Consider the following 15858-nt stretch of genomic DNA (forward strand, 5'->3'; position numbering starts at 1 on the left):
GGACACATGTTGATGTAGAAGAGACATGAAGAAGAGAGGACACATGTTGATGTAGAAGAGACATGAAGAAGTGGATTTTGCATAATAGGTGACCTTTAAGTCACATGTGATGAGACACAGAGGGACCGGTGTAGCCCTCACTGTGGCGTTGGTTATTATGGCAACATGTGTTCTTGTTTTTGCATTAAAGGATACTGCAGAGCCTTCATGTAGTTCTGGATGGCCACCAGCCAATCAGGGACGGACATGGACGACTTGAAGGTCGGCACTGAGGGGACGGGGTGCTGCAGAGAGACAAAGACAGATTATTATCTCACAGGAATCTCAACATGTGGTAACATTCAGAGCCCCAAACCATCGCTGACAATCTTTAAAAAGAAGTCTCAATGTCCCGTGACTCATCACTGCTCATACTGCCGATAAGTACACTGGCTACACGAGTCAACTAATTACACATCTCTCACATCAAGAACATTTTATTTAAAGCTTCAGTGTCAAATTCATTTAGCCGAGAGCAAGCGTGGTACTCGTTAATTAGTCTTTCCAAACCAACAGAAAATCATTGCCACATCCTTCATCAGAGTCAGAGTTGAAAAGTACCTGCAGTTCTTGCCAAAGTTACAGTTTGAATAGTGTGTATTCTTCGGTGTTGGGGGGGGACATGCATTCAAAAGGTGTGTGTTATTGCTTTTTTGTTGAGGTCTAAAAATACGTTCTTTGCAGATAGTGTTTTTGTAATTTATAAGAAAACTAAAAGTCAGATTTCAAACTCTTTCTAGTTGTTTTCAATAAAACACTTGAGTAGTTGTTGCGTGTTTCCGACCGCTGAATGTTATCAAACCTATATGTATGAGACCAGTACATATCTTCAAACATACAATTCACCCAATTTATCTTTAGATTGAAAGTTGAAGGAATGTATGTATTTTTCTCTATCAAAATGTAATTGTTATCGAGGTTAAAAAGCTTCTAAACAGCTTTCAGATATCAAAGCAATGATTCAGCTATTTCTACTTCTGCTATCGCTCTGCTACCATTGGTGGTAGTTGTGGTACAGATAGTAGTGACTGAGATAGAAATGACTGACACGTGTCGTTGTCTCTATCTGTCCTGTGGTGGGAAATGAAACCACGCTGATGATTCTGCAGACGCTTCACCTCAACAAGATCGTTTCAGAAAGGAAACGGAGGTCAGGGATGTGGCTTCATGAGAGGACGTGACCAAACCAGCATAGTGAGTCAGCCTTAAACAAAAAGCAGCACTTCCCCTTACACGGGCAGCTGGAGCGTATGTATGTATCTGTGTGCGTGTGTGCGCGTGTGTGCGTGTGTGTGTGTGTGTGTGCGTGCGTGCGTGCGTGCGTGCGTGCGTGTGGCAGCAGCCGTTTAATGTCCTGTTGATTTTCCTTAGCCGAGGAGGAAGACAAACAGATTGCATATGTTGTGCTGGGTTTCTGTTTCCAAATCATCAGGGTTACTTCTAAATCTACTAATAAACTGCAACACATTATGGACAGCTTTAATACAAAAACAAAACATCGTTCATGCTTTAAGGCACTCAAGGATCCTCAAAACTCACAATTACAACTTTATATGGGATTCAATCTGAACTGGCTTTAGAGGCAGTTTATAAGTCAGATAATCAGCAAGGTCAGTGATGTTGGGAGGTCAGAAACCAACTGGAGACACTGAACTAACTATCAATGTGCCCTATGATCCCCCAAGACAGTCACAGGAGCTGGATTTGTCAATCACCGCTGATTTCCTCTCAGCTCCACAAACAGCTGACCTGCTCTCCACAGTTGATCTGTATGGTTTACTGGGGTTTTACACCGGCTGATTTGTCAGAAAATCACAAACTTTATTGGTTTGGGACCCATTAAAATGTCCTGGGTTCCACTCAAAAGACCTCCTATCACCTCGTTGGAAACCGCCCAACATCAGTGCAAGTGCCTCGGCCAATAACGCAATTATTTATAGAATAGAATAGGGAGGGATGAAACCCTCTTTAATGGTCACACAGCACACACAGTGAAATGCTTTTAACCCATCCTAGTACCAGGAGTCTAGCACTAGGAGCAGTGGGCAGCTATTGCACAGCACCCGGGGAGCAATGGGCGAAGGGGGGTGTCCGGTGCCTTGCTCAAGGGCACCACGGCAGGGCAGGAGGTGAACTGGGACCTCTCCAAGTAGAAGTCCACACTCCATATTTTGAGGTCTGGTCGGGGACTTGAACCGGCGACCCTACAGCTCACAGTCCAAGCCCCTACTGACTGAGCCACTGCCGGACATTATATCCATTCAGCCTCTCATTTAGTACAAACAGTAGATCAGCCTTCAAACCAGGCGGCAGACCACCGTTCCACCTGTCAGTCATTGAGTGAGTAAAACAATCAACAGACTGGTCTCAGGCCAGTGGACAGTCATTCAGTCCATAAACCAGTCTGCCAGCAGCACCAGTAAATAGCAAGTTTTACGACCGCATAATCCCCCAAGTTGTAAAATCCTCACTAAGGCGTTACACACTGGCAGCATCGTCTGGCACACACTCTCTAAAGCTGCAGGAAGTGAGAGGACTGATGATCCCTCGCTTCATCTGCTCTCCTTCCTCCGTACACAGAAATGTCAGTTCTGTACAAAAAGGCTCAATTCATATGCACGTTACACATTCTGTCACAACTTTGTGCTAGCTTGCTGCATTCACATTTTGCAGTGTCTTTATACAAATGAAATATAGCGTGACACATTGCGGTATCTCAGCTGTCACTCGTCACTATGCCTCATGTCATTAGATGTTGTCTGAGAATCTGTAACAGCTGTCTCAGTGTTTCATTTCCAAACTGTGAGGACTTACAGAGTTGCTGTTATTATGAGGAGTGAAATATTTTAGTGCCGTGTGCAAGATACCCTGGGAAACAGAGTGACAGACATAAACATGTAAACAAAGTCATTCACCCGTCAGTAATCTAATAGTATATTGTAGGGATGTAACGATACCAAAAACTCACGGTATGATAATATCGCGATAAAAAGTCCACGGTACGATATTTATCGCGATATTGAAAAATAAAGGACTTTTTTTTATTTTTTTTTATTAAATACTAAATCTGATTTGTACAGCATTTTAGTAGGATAGTAGTATTTTAAAGTGTCAACAATATAATAATCAGACCCGGCAATAGAAAAAATCAAGTTTCAGTTTAGTTTTTCAAGTAACTCACTCACTCTAACTCCCACTCACTCACTCAGCATCATCAAGGTTATCTTTTAGGAATATGAGCATGTCCACATTTCCAGGTAGAAGCTGGGATGTTTGGGCGTTTACAATATCCCCTGCTGTGGAAAAAACTCTCTTGCTTGGTACTGATGTTGCTGGGACAGAGAGATATGCTTTGGCCATGGGTGACAGCAGTGGGTCAAACTGTGCATTGTCTCTCCACCACTTCAAAAACAATACAGTTTTTGCCAAGAAGGTGAGGCTTATTGACAGGGCGAGATATAAATATACTGTTGGTACTTGTAAATGTCTCTAGGTATGTACATGTATCCCTGTAAATACGATGTCCTTTTGTGTTATCTGTTGTTTTATGTTCATGTTGTAACCTACTTGTTGCCATGTTGGTCAGGTCTCCCTTGAAAAAGAGATCGATGATCTCAATGGGACCATCTGGTTGAATAAAGGTTTTTATAAAAAAAAATTATTTAAAAAAAATCGCGGTATATTTTGTCAGTCTCAAGACGGTATTGAGACATCTATTTATCGCGATATCCGATATATCGTTACATCCCTAGCAAATACAAATAAACTAAACATAAATAAAATAATTAGAGTAGCGAAAGACATGCTGTATATAAAACCGAATGATTGATAACACCGATGCGGAAAGGATGTAGGATTATGCAACGTACTGCATCTGCTGTAGCTAGAGGACAGCAGGCTAATTCCCGTGTGAAACCTTTATAGCATTAGCAGTTTGATTTAAACACCTGAAGAACAGAGGGACAAAGTGAGGAGAGAGACAAGAAAGAAAAGCTAGCGAGGGACAGGGAGGAAGTGACAGCCTTGAGTGGGTGAAAGGGGGGAGTACCAGCGAAAGAATGAGGAAGGAAAGAACAGAGAAGAATTACAACCTTTATCAAGACTGGATTTAAAGCCACCTACAATCTTTATGTGTATTATACACAGTACGAGCTGGAAAGTTACTGGATTTTATTAAATAAAAATCCACTGCAATATCGTACTGCGTGTCAAATAAAAGCGACAACTTTCTTCATTTCTCTTTGTGAGACACAACCAGGTCTGTCGGTAATAAGACCCAACAACTTGCTTCTTTGCCACCCTAAACTCGCACCTCACCCTGTCCTCACTATACCTGCTCAACAATATCTCTCACACACACCTGAGCAGATTTTCCACAAACAACTCACCCTCCAGATTCCCTCCCCCCCCTGCCCTTCATCTCCCTCCCATAGCAACTGGCAGCCCCCTGGCCATCCAATAACAGAGATCGCACAGTGCCCAGAGGGCTCTGCACAACGACGGCACATCCACCTGACTAACCTGCTCCAAAACACACCCTATTAGGTACACACAAAAACACACACACACACACACTTAGACATACACATATTGCGTGCCAATCTGTGGCTCCCTCCTCCCACTATTGTTAGATTTAACCTGTTCTGTGATGCTTTTAATTTCAGTCTATTTAAAAACACATACTTGAATAAATGTACTCCACCCACTTAATGCAAAAAAAGCCAATTAAATAGCTACCTCTCAAGAACTTGCCAGCACTTTTTCCCACAGCGCAAATAGTAAAACTTCCCAAATGTTCCACTTCTCATCTCCAGGATACTAAGGTACCCCAGTGGTATCCTACCTTCCCCGTCCTCATGGGCATGGGCACAGTCAGCTTGAGACGAGGCAGCGTGTGTCTCATGGCATCCATCTTTCTGCTCTTTACAACTCTTCTCCCTCCGCTTTCTTTGAAAACCACTTTTTCCTATTTCCTTCAACACATCCAAGTGTAACTTTTAAAGTTCTGATCTCTTTGACAGAAGTCGTGGTGCAGCGTTCATCCTTGGGGATGTCTACCCCGTTAGCACAATCTGTCACTCACTCTCCTTCCTGTTGTATCAAAAGAAGGTGCATGTGACGAAGGCAGATTCAGAGATACCCCTCCCCCCAGGTCGCCTACGCGCCCCCCTTTCGCCAACAACCAACGGCTTGTTTTCCGAAACAATTTCCGATAAACGCAACTTTAATGTCGACCTCTCTCTGTTCAGCAAGGGACCAACAGGTAGAGGGAATACGTGTATCTAAGGTCTTGGCAGAGCTGCGGTTTGATGTAGAATAAATAACCTTCAGGCTTCAGACCACACACATTAATTGAACTGGTTTGGCAGGAAGGAAACTAGTGCATACAACCAAGACACCTCAGAAGTACCAATATTTTAGAGACAATTCACAGAACACATCTAAAAACTAAATTCATATTGGCATAATGAGTCATCACACACATTCTGGTAGGTGCAATATGAGTTAATCCAAATCGCATCATATCACAGAGAGAGAGTGCAAAAAAGTTCTTCCTTTGAGTTCTGGGCACCACTGCTCTTAAAAAAAATAACAACGTGGCCTCAACGACTGCTATTTTAATCTAAAGCATGTTCATGAGAGCTATCGCTACAGCTCGAGTGAACAAGGATGGCATGCGTTGCGGCAGCTACAGATACAGAAGAGTGAGGAAGTCATGGGGCATGGGTTTGCTTATACATACACAAAAGCAACCCTTTTGACAATAAAACACTAATTTTAGTCATTATTTTTAAAACAAGATGCCAAAAATGATCTGGTTCCTGATTGTTAAATGTGAGGATTATCTCTTGTGATTGGGGCATTTTCCAGTTGCAGCCCTACATAATACACAGATGCATAAAAACATGTTAGGAAAAAAAAAAACATTGGAAACACACCACCTAAGCCTCTGTAGGACAAAGTGTAAATGCATCCCTTGACCTTGTACCAGTACGGTTTGTCTCATTGTAAGTAGACACGATAACAGACCTGAATGTCACATTTTAGGATCACCAATCATTGTTTAAAAGCATCCACAGAAAAACAGGATTACTGCATATAATTATTACGTACATCAACAATAATAGGCAAAAAGTTGCTAAAACAGAAAAATGATCTTAAACAAAGCAGTGCAGACAAGCACGACACAAAAGGGTTTAAGGAGGAGCACAATGCAACCAACGTCAAATTTCCGGCGCAGGGGAGAGAAAAAAAAAGCATCATGGGTGGTTGGTGGTTGAACTTGTTATTTTGGGCATATTCCTTAGAACACAGGCGTCTTCGGAAAATAATAAGATTAGTAAAGAAGTTGCAATGATTCCCATCAATTTTCTGTCTGTCTGAGTCACTCTAAACTGACACACACACACACACACACACACACACACACACACACACACACACACACACACACACACACACACACACACACACACACACACACACACACACACTGATCATATCCCCTCTTCCTTCTTGTCACCGTGTTTCTGTTTTGTTGTTGCTAACCAAGGACATGTCGTTATGGTTTACTGAATCGTGCAAAAACACTGTAACGAATGTTTAAACAGCCCACAGGCAGAGACCACTGACACATTTGGCTCTCAAACAAACTAATGTTAGTCCATATTTAACCTCCACCATCATATAACATAATTACTGTTATTGTTAGTTTTTTCATGTTAATTAGGGATCAGTACCTTAAAGTCAATAACTGATATCACTGTTTGCCTTTAGGTGTGTCATGTTGGTCTTACAAAAACAAACACCTACATCAAGTATTTTATCTCTGGAAAATCTTTTTTTTTTCTTTACTTTTTTTGCCTTTGCGGCTACAGATGTAAAGATATTACCCTTCCGAACAAGTGGCTCGTATCTCTTTCTTTGTTTTTTGTTCTCACCTCCCACTCTTTTGTCGACGGTGGAGGAATTCACCTCCTCCTCTGCAGATCTACGGTTTCCTCATCCCTTGCTTTCATTACGCGCTCTCTTCCTCTGTCTTAACAAGGATTTATTTGTAACAAGATTAAAATAGATTGATAACATCTGGAGATTTTAAACCATTTGTCCTATCCAACTGTTAGGCAAAGAGTCATAAACATATAGTTACAACTATATTGTCCAACCGAACTACGTAAAAATCAAAGAAGCAAGTTAATCAGAAAATCCTCTGAGGATATGTTTTTACTGAAGAGGAAATGGAAACTTAAATCCGCCATAACTGTCCGCCACTAGAACTCAGTGTAACGTCTCGAAAAAAAAGAGAATTGACACAAATTTGTGTGGCGGCCAGGAAAATTACAGCAGCAGGATCGACTAAACCTGCACAAAGGGTTATTCTTCTGTAAAAAAGCAAGTTATAGTATCCATCGTCTATATCATGAAGTCCCCCTGTGCACACGCAGAGTGTGACGACTGGAACTGTGAGTGTTATTTTTATGGGTCTTATTTTCCGTTAAAGGCTGTAAGTTTTCCCAGTCCACCTCAATTATATCAGGCTCCAGAGCTAAGGGGGAAAATATGACTTTATACTATTCACAGAAAACTGTGGCTGAGAGGGAGAAGGAGAAATTACTTTATGAACTCTGATGTCAGATGTTTTCCAAAGAGCCTGTGCATGTGTGTGTTTGTGACTGTGTGTGTTTATGCTGGTAATGTGAGCACCTATGGCTGGTTGCATGTGTTGTGACGTCTTTCTAAGTACTTAAATAACCCAGTGTATGGACAATTCTTAAACTTTAACAAAGCTTTCAATTGAAGTTTAATATCAAAAAGGTGAAAGAGTGGGATTTTAAAAAGGAAGAAGTCAAAAGATTTAGCAAAGATATTTTGTATTTTCGTGTCCAAAATGTTATGGTATTTAATGAGTATATGGAGGTACATTTCCAAACTTCATAGCAGCTCAAATACATTAAAACATGTACTTATTATTCAAGTAAAAATGCCCACAAAACATTAGTGGTTGTCCATTCTGTACATCAGACGAAGCCCAAGTGTTTTCATTCGAATAAAATCAATGGAGACATTAATCATAACCACAACATAACAAATTATGATGCTTAACCAACACCGTACCAGAAAGACAACAAAGCGACCAAACACATGGAAAATAAGATTCAAGCTCATACCGTTTCTCCTCCACACACTCGTCTTCCTCTCGCCACCTTTCCTCTGTGTGACGGACTGATTTTAAGGGTTAAGAAAGAAAGTTTTTACAGTCTTTATACCTCACTTATTTGGGGTAGTGAGTGGAGTGTGGTGGTGCTGGGACACCTACTCTGAGGAAGAGTATGGGAGGAGGAAACGGGGGGGGNGGGGGGGTGAGAAGAGATGCGAATATACACACTTCTGCCAAACCAAAGCTGCACTCAGCCCAGATGAGCACTCTCGCTGCAATATCTGAGTGCAAAACCTTCATATGTAAGTAACAAATACACACAAACAGACAGCCAGGTCTTCTAATAATGCAGCTCATCTCTGCCAGGAGATACAACACAAGCTCCTCCCGCTCTGCGTCCCAACTGTCCCCTCAGGACTGAACATTTGCATCCCACCAGGAGATATAAAAACAGATGCAACCCGGGGAAAATTTGAATCTGTATTTGAATTAGTCAAAGACCAGACTTGAGACACGATCATGATACATGGGGTTATTACACCCTGTCATGCTAGGACATAAAGAAGAATTTATAAAAAAGGAGAAGTCCAGTGGGATGATGTGACTCAGCAGGCAGTTCTGTGCAACCCTGCAACCAAGCCCTCCTCTGTCCTTACTGTAACTGGGGCATTATATAGTGTGTATGTGTGTGTGTGTGTGTGTGTGTGTGTGTGTGTGTGTGTGTTTGGACGCATGCGCACATTGTGGTCTTAGTTCCAAGAACACATTACATTATTCATTTGGCTGGCAGAGCGGAGGCCCTTATCCCCTCGCCCTTACACACCGCAACTCTCCACTGCGAGCTACAACAGCAGCCAGTTTGCATGCCAGAGCTGAACACCACAGTGAATCTGCAGCAGGATCATCTGCTTATCAACACACTGACATCTGGGTGCACATACACAATATTCAACAACTTCTATCCTGAAGTTTATGTTGATAAAAAGTAAGTTTTTTATTTTACAGAAAACTATCTTTGCAATGGCAACACTACCATTACGTGTCACAATGATGTTAAATAAAGCCGTAACATTTTTTTTAGGGCTTTCTAGAAGAAAATGTCTCTCAAGACAGCTTAGTAGTTATTTGACTTAACCTCAACAGATAAATGACAGCAGAGAACAACAATATTGTAATTCAGCCTTAAAATCCATTTATAGACATCATTTATGTGCTGAATATCTGTACGTGAAATATTTTCTGACATTACAATCTAATATATAGATTATAGTGATAGATTACCCAGGTAAATGTGCAACCCAGAATACTGTACCATTAATCTCCTATTTATTCTTATTGTTACAAGTAAAGTTCAACACACCTGTAAGTTATATATTTTTTTATTAATTAGGCTCCCATTATAGAGACGTTTTCTTTTGTACTTACACAGTGGAAATTGATTTTTTTTGCCCAATATTTGTAATTATTTAGTACAATTTAAAGCTACATCTTTTTTTTTTTTTTACAGCTTTTTCATTCCAAAAATACTTCTCCGTGAACTCTGACACAGATGATTCAACATACTGTAATACCAAAGTTATTTCCCTATACATACATGAAAATGGGGCTGCTTTGTTTTGGAGATTAGTGTCTAAAATGTCTGCCATGTTTCCCCCTGTTACAGTAAGAGAGAAGGGGAGAAGGAAAATAAATAAATCTGAGGTTGGAAAGAGGAAAACGGTACGAGATTTGAGAAGAGACAACAAAAGTGACATGAGGGAGGTATGATTTCTAAAAACACACATGTTCTTAGAAATCACACAAGAAAAAGAATGGGTATGGGGGAGGAGAAACACATGAGAGTGAGTGAATGGGGAGTGGGTGTAGAGAGATATTCTGCGAGATAAAGCAGAGAAGAGGGGAGGTTAAGACAGGAAAATCTAGTCCCGGCCTCGAACAATCTGTGTTAGCGAGGAGACATGAAACAAGAGGAGACAGAGTTAAGTTACAAGGGGAGAGGAAGGGGGAGACCGAAGGGAGAGAAGCAGTGACATGACGACTGGGAGATAAACAGAGCAAGAGGTGAACACACGTAGGCAGCCACAGGAAGTAGCAAAAGTCCTTGCAGGTGTGTGTGTGTGTGTGTGTGTGTGTGTGTGTGTGTGTGTGTGTGTGTGTGTGTGTGTGTGTGTGTGTGTGTGCAGATGTCTGAGGGAGAGATGTGGTAGCTGCTCTATCATTAGCATCACCAAAAGGGAGTTTCAGCCTAAGATGGATAACACACACAGATGTGAGAGAGGAGGCATGCTGACAGAGTGGTTTCACACTTTACTCTCTCTTATGGCTCCTTATCTGGTCAGCAGTTTCTTCCCCCCCAAACACTCCACCACTGCGTGTGTGTGCGTGTGTGTGTGTGAACACAGGAGTGTCAGGTGTGTGGGCGAAATACACACTACGTCTCCATTAATATGAAGAGCAGGAGAGAAACTTTATTTCTGCGTGTGTGGTTTTAATTACGTGAATATATCTGATGAGCTCATTTGCGTGGATGAAGACATTTCCTTTGAGACAACTGATTATGTGAAAAACTGTAATAAAAAAAATTAAAATACGATTACAGTCAAACATGAGTTACAATAACAGCTGACTTGCTGTAGCTCAGCGGGGGCGTTCCAACATGTCACTCGTGGTTCAAACTGTGTCTGTGTTTATCGTAGAGCAGAGCACCGAGCGAGCGCCCTAACTCGGGACAAAATTACAATCCAAAAGTGATTTACACTGAGCAATTACAAGGAGATACAATTATTTTGTATCTTTTGTATATACATATGTTATTACATTATTTTTTAAAGATTACCTTGAGACATTTTGCAGCAGGAATTGTTCATTCACAACTTTAAAGTCACTTTTCAGTCAGACTTTTCATCAGAGCCAATATAAGACTCCTTCAAAATCTGCCCTTAGAAACCAATAAAATGCATAGATTATTCATATTTTTGAACTCAAAAAATGCCAAGGATTATCATTGTTGATTTATAGACACCAAAAACAAAACAATTGAATATTTAGCCGCACTGTTCCTTTAACTTTTGTGTACAGTATGTAGGGTGATATTTAAAGCCATGGTATGTTTACAATTGTGTTGTGTAGCAGCAAAGCAAATAATGTGTGGGTCGTAATTATTTCTGTATTTGTATTTAAAAAGATATAAGCAATCTTAAGTTTAATTATTTACTGTAAAACTGTTTTAAATATAATACATATATTTAAATATTCTGATTGATTTCCATTTTGTACCAATGTTTTTTTGTTTAAAATGTAAACAAATGTAAAGAACTGTGTGCAAGTAATTCATATACAGTATGACTATAAATGGATTTTACATGAACTGTGGAAAAACACTTCTATACATGTATGCAGCCGAACAGTTTCTAATTTCAGGAACAACTCATTTACGCTAATTCAATATAAATAATTTATATTAATGTCTTTGCAGGGCTTTTATGTTACAAAACATGTTTTTTTGTCCAATTGATAACATAAATGTAACAATTGAATGCAGTCTAACACAAGGACGCTCTCTAACTGCAGAGTGAATCTACAACTCGGAACATTTTCAATAATACATTTCAGAAGAGTATAGCTTGAGATCACTGTGGGTGTACTTGTGTATCTGTGTGGGTACATCTCAATACGATACAACTCTCTGTAGGTTTTTTATTGTTATTTACCCCTCAGTGGGGTGATCAGGACAGTTTTGGAGATGAGGGTGAGTCGATAGGGGATGAGTGGGAACGGGTGAACAAAAGAGGTGTATTTACAGTTTGATTTATCTCAATGTGTATTCAATTAGTACTTAAAGCCAACTACTCTGCCTTTTCGAATGAACCATGTCTAGAATCAATAAATGAATTGAGCTTGCGGTTTTGTTTGCGTGTTTAGAAAAAACTAAATATTACCACATGACAGGGGGGGGTCTCAACAACTGCTGCTCTCCTACACAGATGACCTTCTGCTCTAGAGGAAGATATTGCAAAAGCACTGGACACACACACACAAACACAGAGAGAGACATGTCGCAAAACTAACTGATCCTGATCAGTTTCCTCTTCCTGTGCTCAGTAAAGATGGTAGGCCACTAGGCCAGATGGAAAGATAAATGGAAGACAAAATGAAACATAGAGAAAGAGCAGAAACAGCCCAGAGAGCAAAATTAAAAAATGTCCGAACTGCAGAAGCAAAAAGACAGAAGGACATACATGTGTGAAAGATGTTTCAGTTTCGTCCTGATAAATCAGCTAAACGGCGTAAGAAGGGGAGGAGGTTGGTTCTTATTGTAACTACAATCCCTTAATTACATCAACTACAGAATAACTGCACCATCCACTGCTGTGTTATAAAGTAAGTCAGAAACTAGACAGTAATGTACTTGCCGACATAACAGATATGAGGTTAAAACAACTAATAAATCCTCTTCCTGATGGTCGCCTCAAACCGGAATAATGATTTATTCTTTCCAATTTAAGAAATAGATGTTGGACGAGAATTTCTTGAAAATAATACAAAACAATAAGTGATAAAAGAAATGGCTACTTCTCATTTTGTTGAAAAGTAATGTTTGGTTTGAGAATAACAGAAAAGGTATCTTTATTTTTCCAAAAGGACTATAGGCTGTCTCCATTCTGCAGGAGTTCCCCTCTGAGCTTCACACATGAAAGGGGTCAGTTTCAGCAGCATGAGTCCCTTTGCCTGCTCATGTTTGGGTGTTTATTCTCACTTTCCCTGAAGTGTTGTCTCACTGTATCTACTTATGATAACCGCCCGCTTAATGTGTACAGAGACAATTGTTACTAGAAGCGCTGAATCATGATCACTACTTCACCTTTTAGCCTTTTCTCTCAAGCCTGGTTTCTCCTCTCCTCTCTGACTCTTTACAAGAAGAAGGAGTCACGGCCACCTGCCTATTGGTTAACTATGGGTGGCGTGGGCTGCGAGGATGGTGGTCGAGAGCGAGGGAGGGCTGTCAAATGCTACAGAAACTCATGACTGAAAAGAGGAAATGGTAGATACATAACTTCCTCTATTGACACAGATCAAGTGGGGGCAAGACTCAACGGTAGTAGCAGCAGACTGGATTGTGGACACTGTGTAGTCACCCCTGTGCCATTACGGCCTCAATGTGGGGAAACAACCGCCATTTATGGTGAAAACGATATGGTCATCATGGTATATACAAACTTTAAACTAGAGTTGATTAACTAATGAGTAAATTACTGCAGGGAAATAATGAATTAATGTAAATGCTCCATCGACGACAATAAATGAAACTTGAGTAGCGGGGGCCCACATTTGATTGAGGTTTGGCGAAAAAGGTGTTGCGACGTAGACAAAAAGCCTGAGAAAAGAAGATGAGACATCTTCAAATATTAGGGGTAAAGATAGAAACCTTTTTTCAACTCCTATCCTCCCTCCCACTCAGTTGGTTTGTGTGAAACTGAAAGACCCGTTTCTGAAAAGGGGGAATTTATATGGGCTCACATGCCCCAATTGAAGCAGTTCTTGGAACCGTTTGCATGCATGTTTATATATACTGTCTGTGTATGCATGTGTTGGAAGTGTTTGTGCATCTGTGTGTGTGTGTGTGTGTGTGTGTGTGTGTGTGTGTGTGTGTGTGTGTGTGTGTGTGTGTGTGTGCGCGCATCTGTACGCGTGCGTGTGCGTGTGTGTGTGTGTGTGTGTTTGTGTTTGTGTTCCTCGCCTGACAGACCACTCAATGTAACTTCCCCCTACCCATCAGTTCATGGACACATGGTTGTCACCAGTTATGCTGCAGCAAAGTCGAGGTCACATGATATGTCTCACCAACTTGCCCACCACATTCACACAATCACACACCAACAAATTCAAACTCAGCTCAAATAAAAAAGTGTTGAGGACTGTATGTAACATATTATTACTGTTTTTACACCTAACAATGTCTTTCAGTGGGAGTGTACTTCACACGGTATTTTCAAATATGGTTAAGCATAAGATACAATAAACAGGAAGGAATCAAAGGAATCTTTAGTTGTTTTACAATTCTAAATGAGTGTTTGTTTTGTTGGCTATGCACTTTAAAACTACAATAAATGTAACTCTATCACAGTTAATATCGTATACACTTTAATATGAGACTTGAGAATGAGAATTTTCATCTCAAGGTTACAGTCCTCTCGGTAAATGTGTGATAGTTTGAACAAATAATCTTAATTGGGAATTGCTTCATTTGTTGTCTTTCTCTCTAAAACCTTAAGGTACAATTTAAAATGTTGAGTCGCTATTTTCTTTATGTTTTCCAATAAAGTGCATTATTAGTCACAGTAATCCTAAATGAAGCTTTAGCTAGACAAACAACTGCATTTTAATTGAAGGTTAATAAAGGACTTCAAATGACTTTAGCCTGAAGCTTAAGAAGCTGTAAATGTTGTTGGCTTCAGAGAAATGTGTCATGGTTTAGTGTAGCATTACTCAATAACATCAATACGGCTTTAGACTTTCTCCAAAGCTTTATTGTCTTGTGATAATATCACATATCAAAAACCTATGAATAACATCAGCCCGTTTTTAACACTAGAGTGTATTTTTGGCATCATTCCCAAACCTTCTTTAAAAGCTCATTGTAGTTATAAAGCGCCTGCAGACGACAAACAGAGGAGTTAACTTCCAGGTTGCCTATAAAATATTCAACTGCTTGACCACTTTATTCTGCTCATATTTATTCCAAGGTCAATGAGGTTTTCAAAAAGCCCATTAAATCCTGTAAAAATACTATGTTTAATGAGGTGAGACCCCCACAACAATGTGTGTAAAATGCAACTCGATAAAGCAAATACAAATCAATCCGTTCTGTATGATTTGTATCAGAAAATAAATAAAGGCTTTTTCAAGAATATCGCTTTTATTTGTGTTTCTCAGCCCAAGTTCGTTTGGAATATTATTCTTAGATTGATACATATGTTTGACTACGTAGATTTATTGCGGTTAGAAATTACACTATAAAACAAGTTAATTGGGTTCATTTATTTGTAACAGTTATTGAAGCATTCTTCACAGAATCACACATTTGATTTGAGAAAGAGAGAGAGAGTGTAAAAGTAGTCACATCGGAGCATTGCCACCTTTGATTGTGGTTATTTAAAACAGGTATTAACACATTTGCCTCTTGTTGTGTTTGGATGACACTTTGTACCAACTATTTAGTGTGAGGAATATCGAACCAGATCATCTTAACAAAATGGTTGAGGGCATGACAAGTTTACGTTTTTTTTTAAAAGAGAGGGACTGATGTTTGTGTTTTAGATATAACAAACACAGATATATATATTGAGTGGTTCCTACCTCCGGTCCATAAACCCAGGAGAAGATGGGTGCCTGCTGTCTTCGGCCTCTTGCTCTTCCCCCTTCCCTTTGGTCCTTTGCTTGGAGGTCAGCAGAGGTCATACACCTGAAAGAAAAGCCAGACAAGTTTAAAAAAACTAAAACATTCAGTCCAAAGAGGGGTTCTGATCAAAGCATCTACTTCAAGTATATGAATAAAGAGGCAATAAACTGATCGAGAGAAGAAAAAAAAAACCCGCTGACTTATTGAGGTACTTTTCTCTTGTAAATTAGTTTCAGGTTTAGCTACAGTGCATGTGAATGAA

The 15858-nt window shown here is 40.1% G+C and overlaps 1 protein-coding gene across 4 annotated transcripts in view; it reads right to left on the reverse strand.

Moving 5' to 3' along the window:
- Window positions 1-15858, reverse strand: part of LOC104949237 (NADH dehydrogenase [ubiquinone] flavoprotein 1, mitochondrial-like) — a 39116-nt gene that overhangs the window by 21288 nt on the left and 1970 nt on the right. For 3 of the 4 annotated variants that reach the window (XM_010775555.1, XM_010775557.1, XM_010775556.1), the window contains exon 2: window positions 15554-15659. In XM_010775555.1, the coding sequence (XP_010773857.1) occupies window positions 15554-15655 (102 nt within the window). In that variant the 5' untranslated portion in view covers window positions 15656-15659. Of the gene's footprint in view, window positions 1-15553; window positions 15660-15858 lie in introns of those variants that run through there. The other variant, XM_010775558.1, reaches the window with a different exon arrangement.

Source organism: Notothenia coriiceps, unplaced genomic scaffold, assembly GCF_000735185.1.
Source record: "Notothenia coriiceps isolate Sejong01 unplaced genomic scaffold, NC01 NC01_scaffold00015801, whole genome shotgun sequence".
Taxonomy (NCBI): domain Eukaryota; kingdom Metazoa; phylum Chordata; class Actinopteri; order Perciformes; family Nototheniidae; genus Notothenia; species Notothenia coriiceps.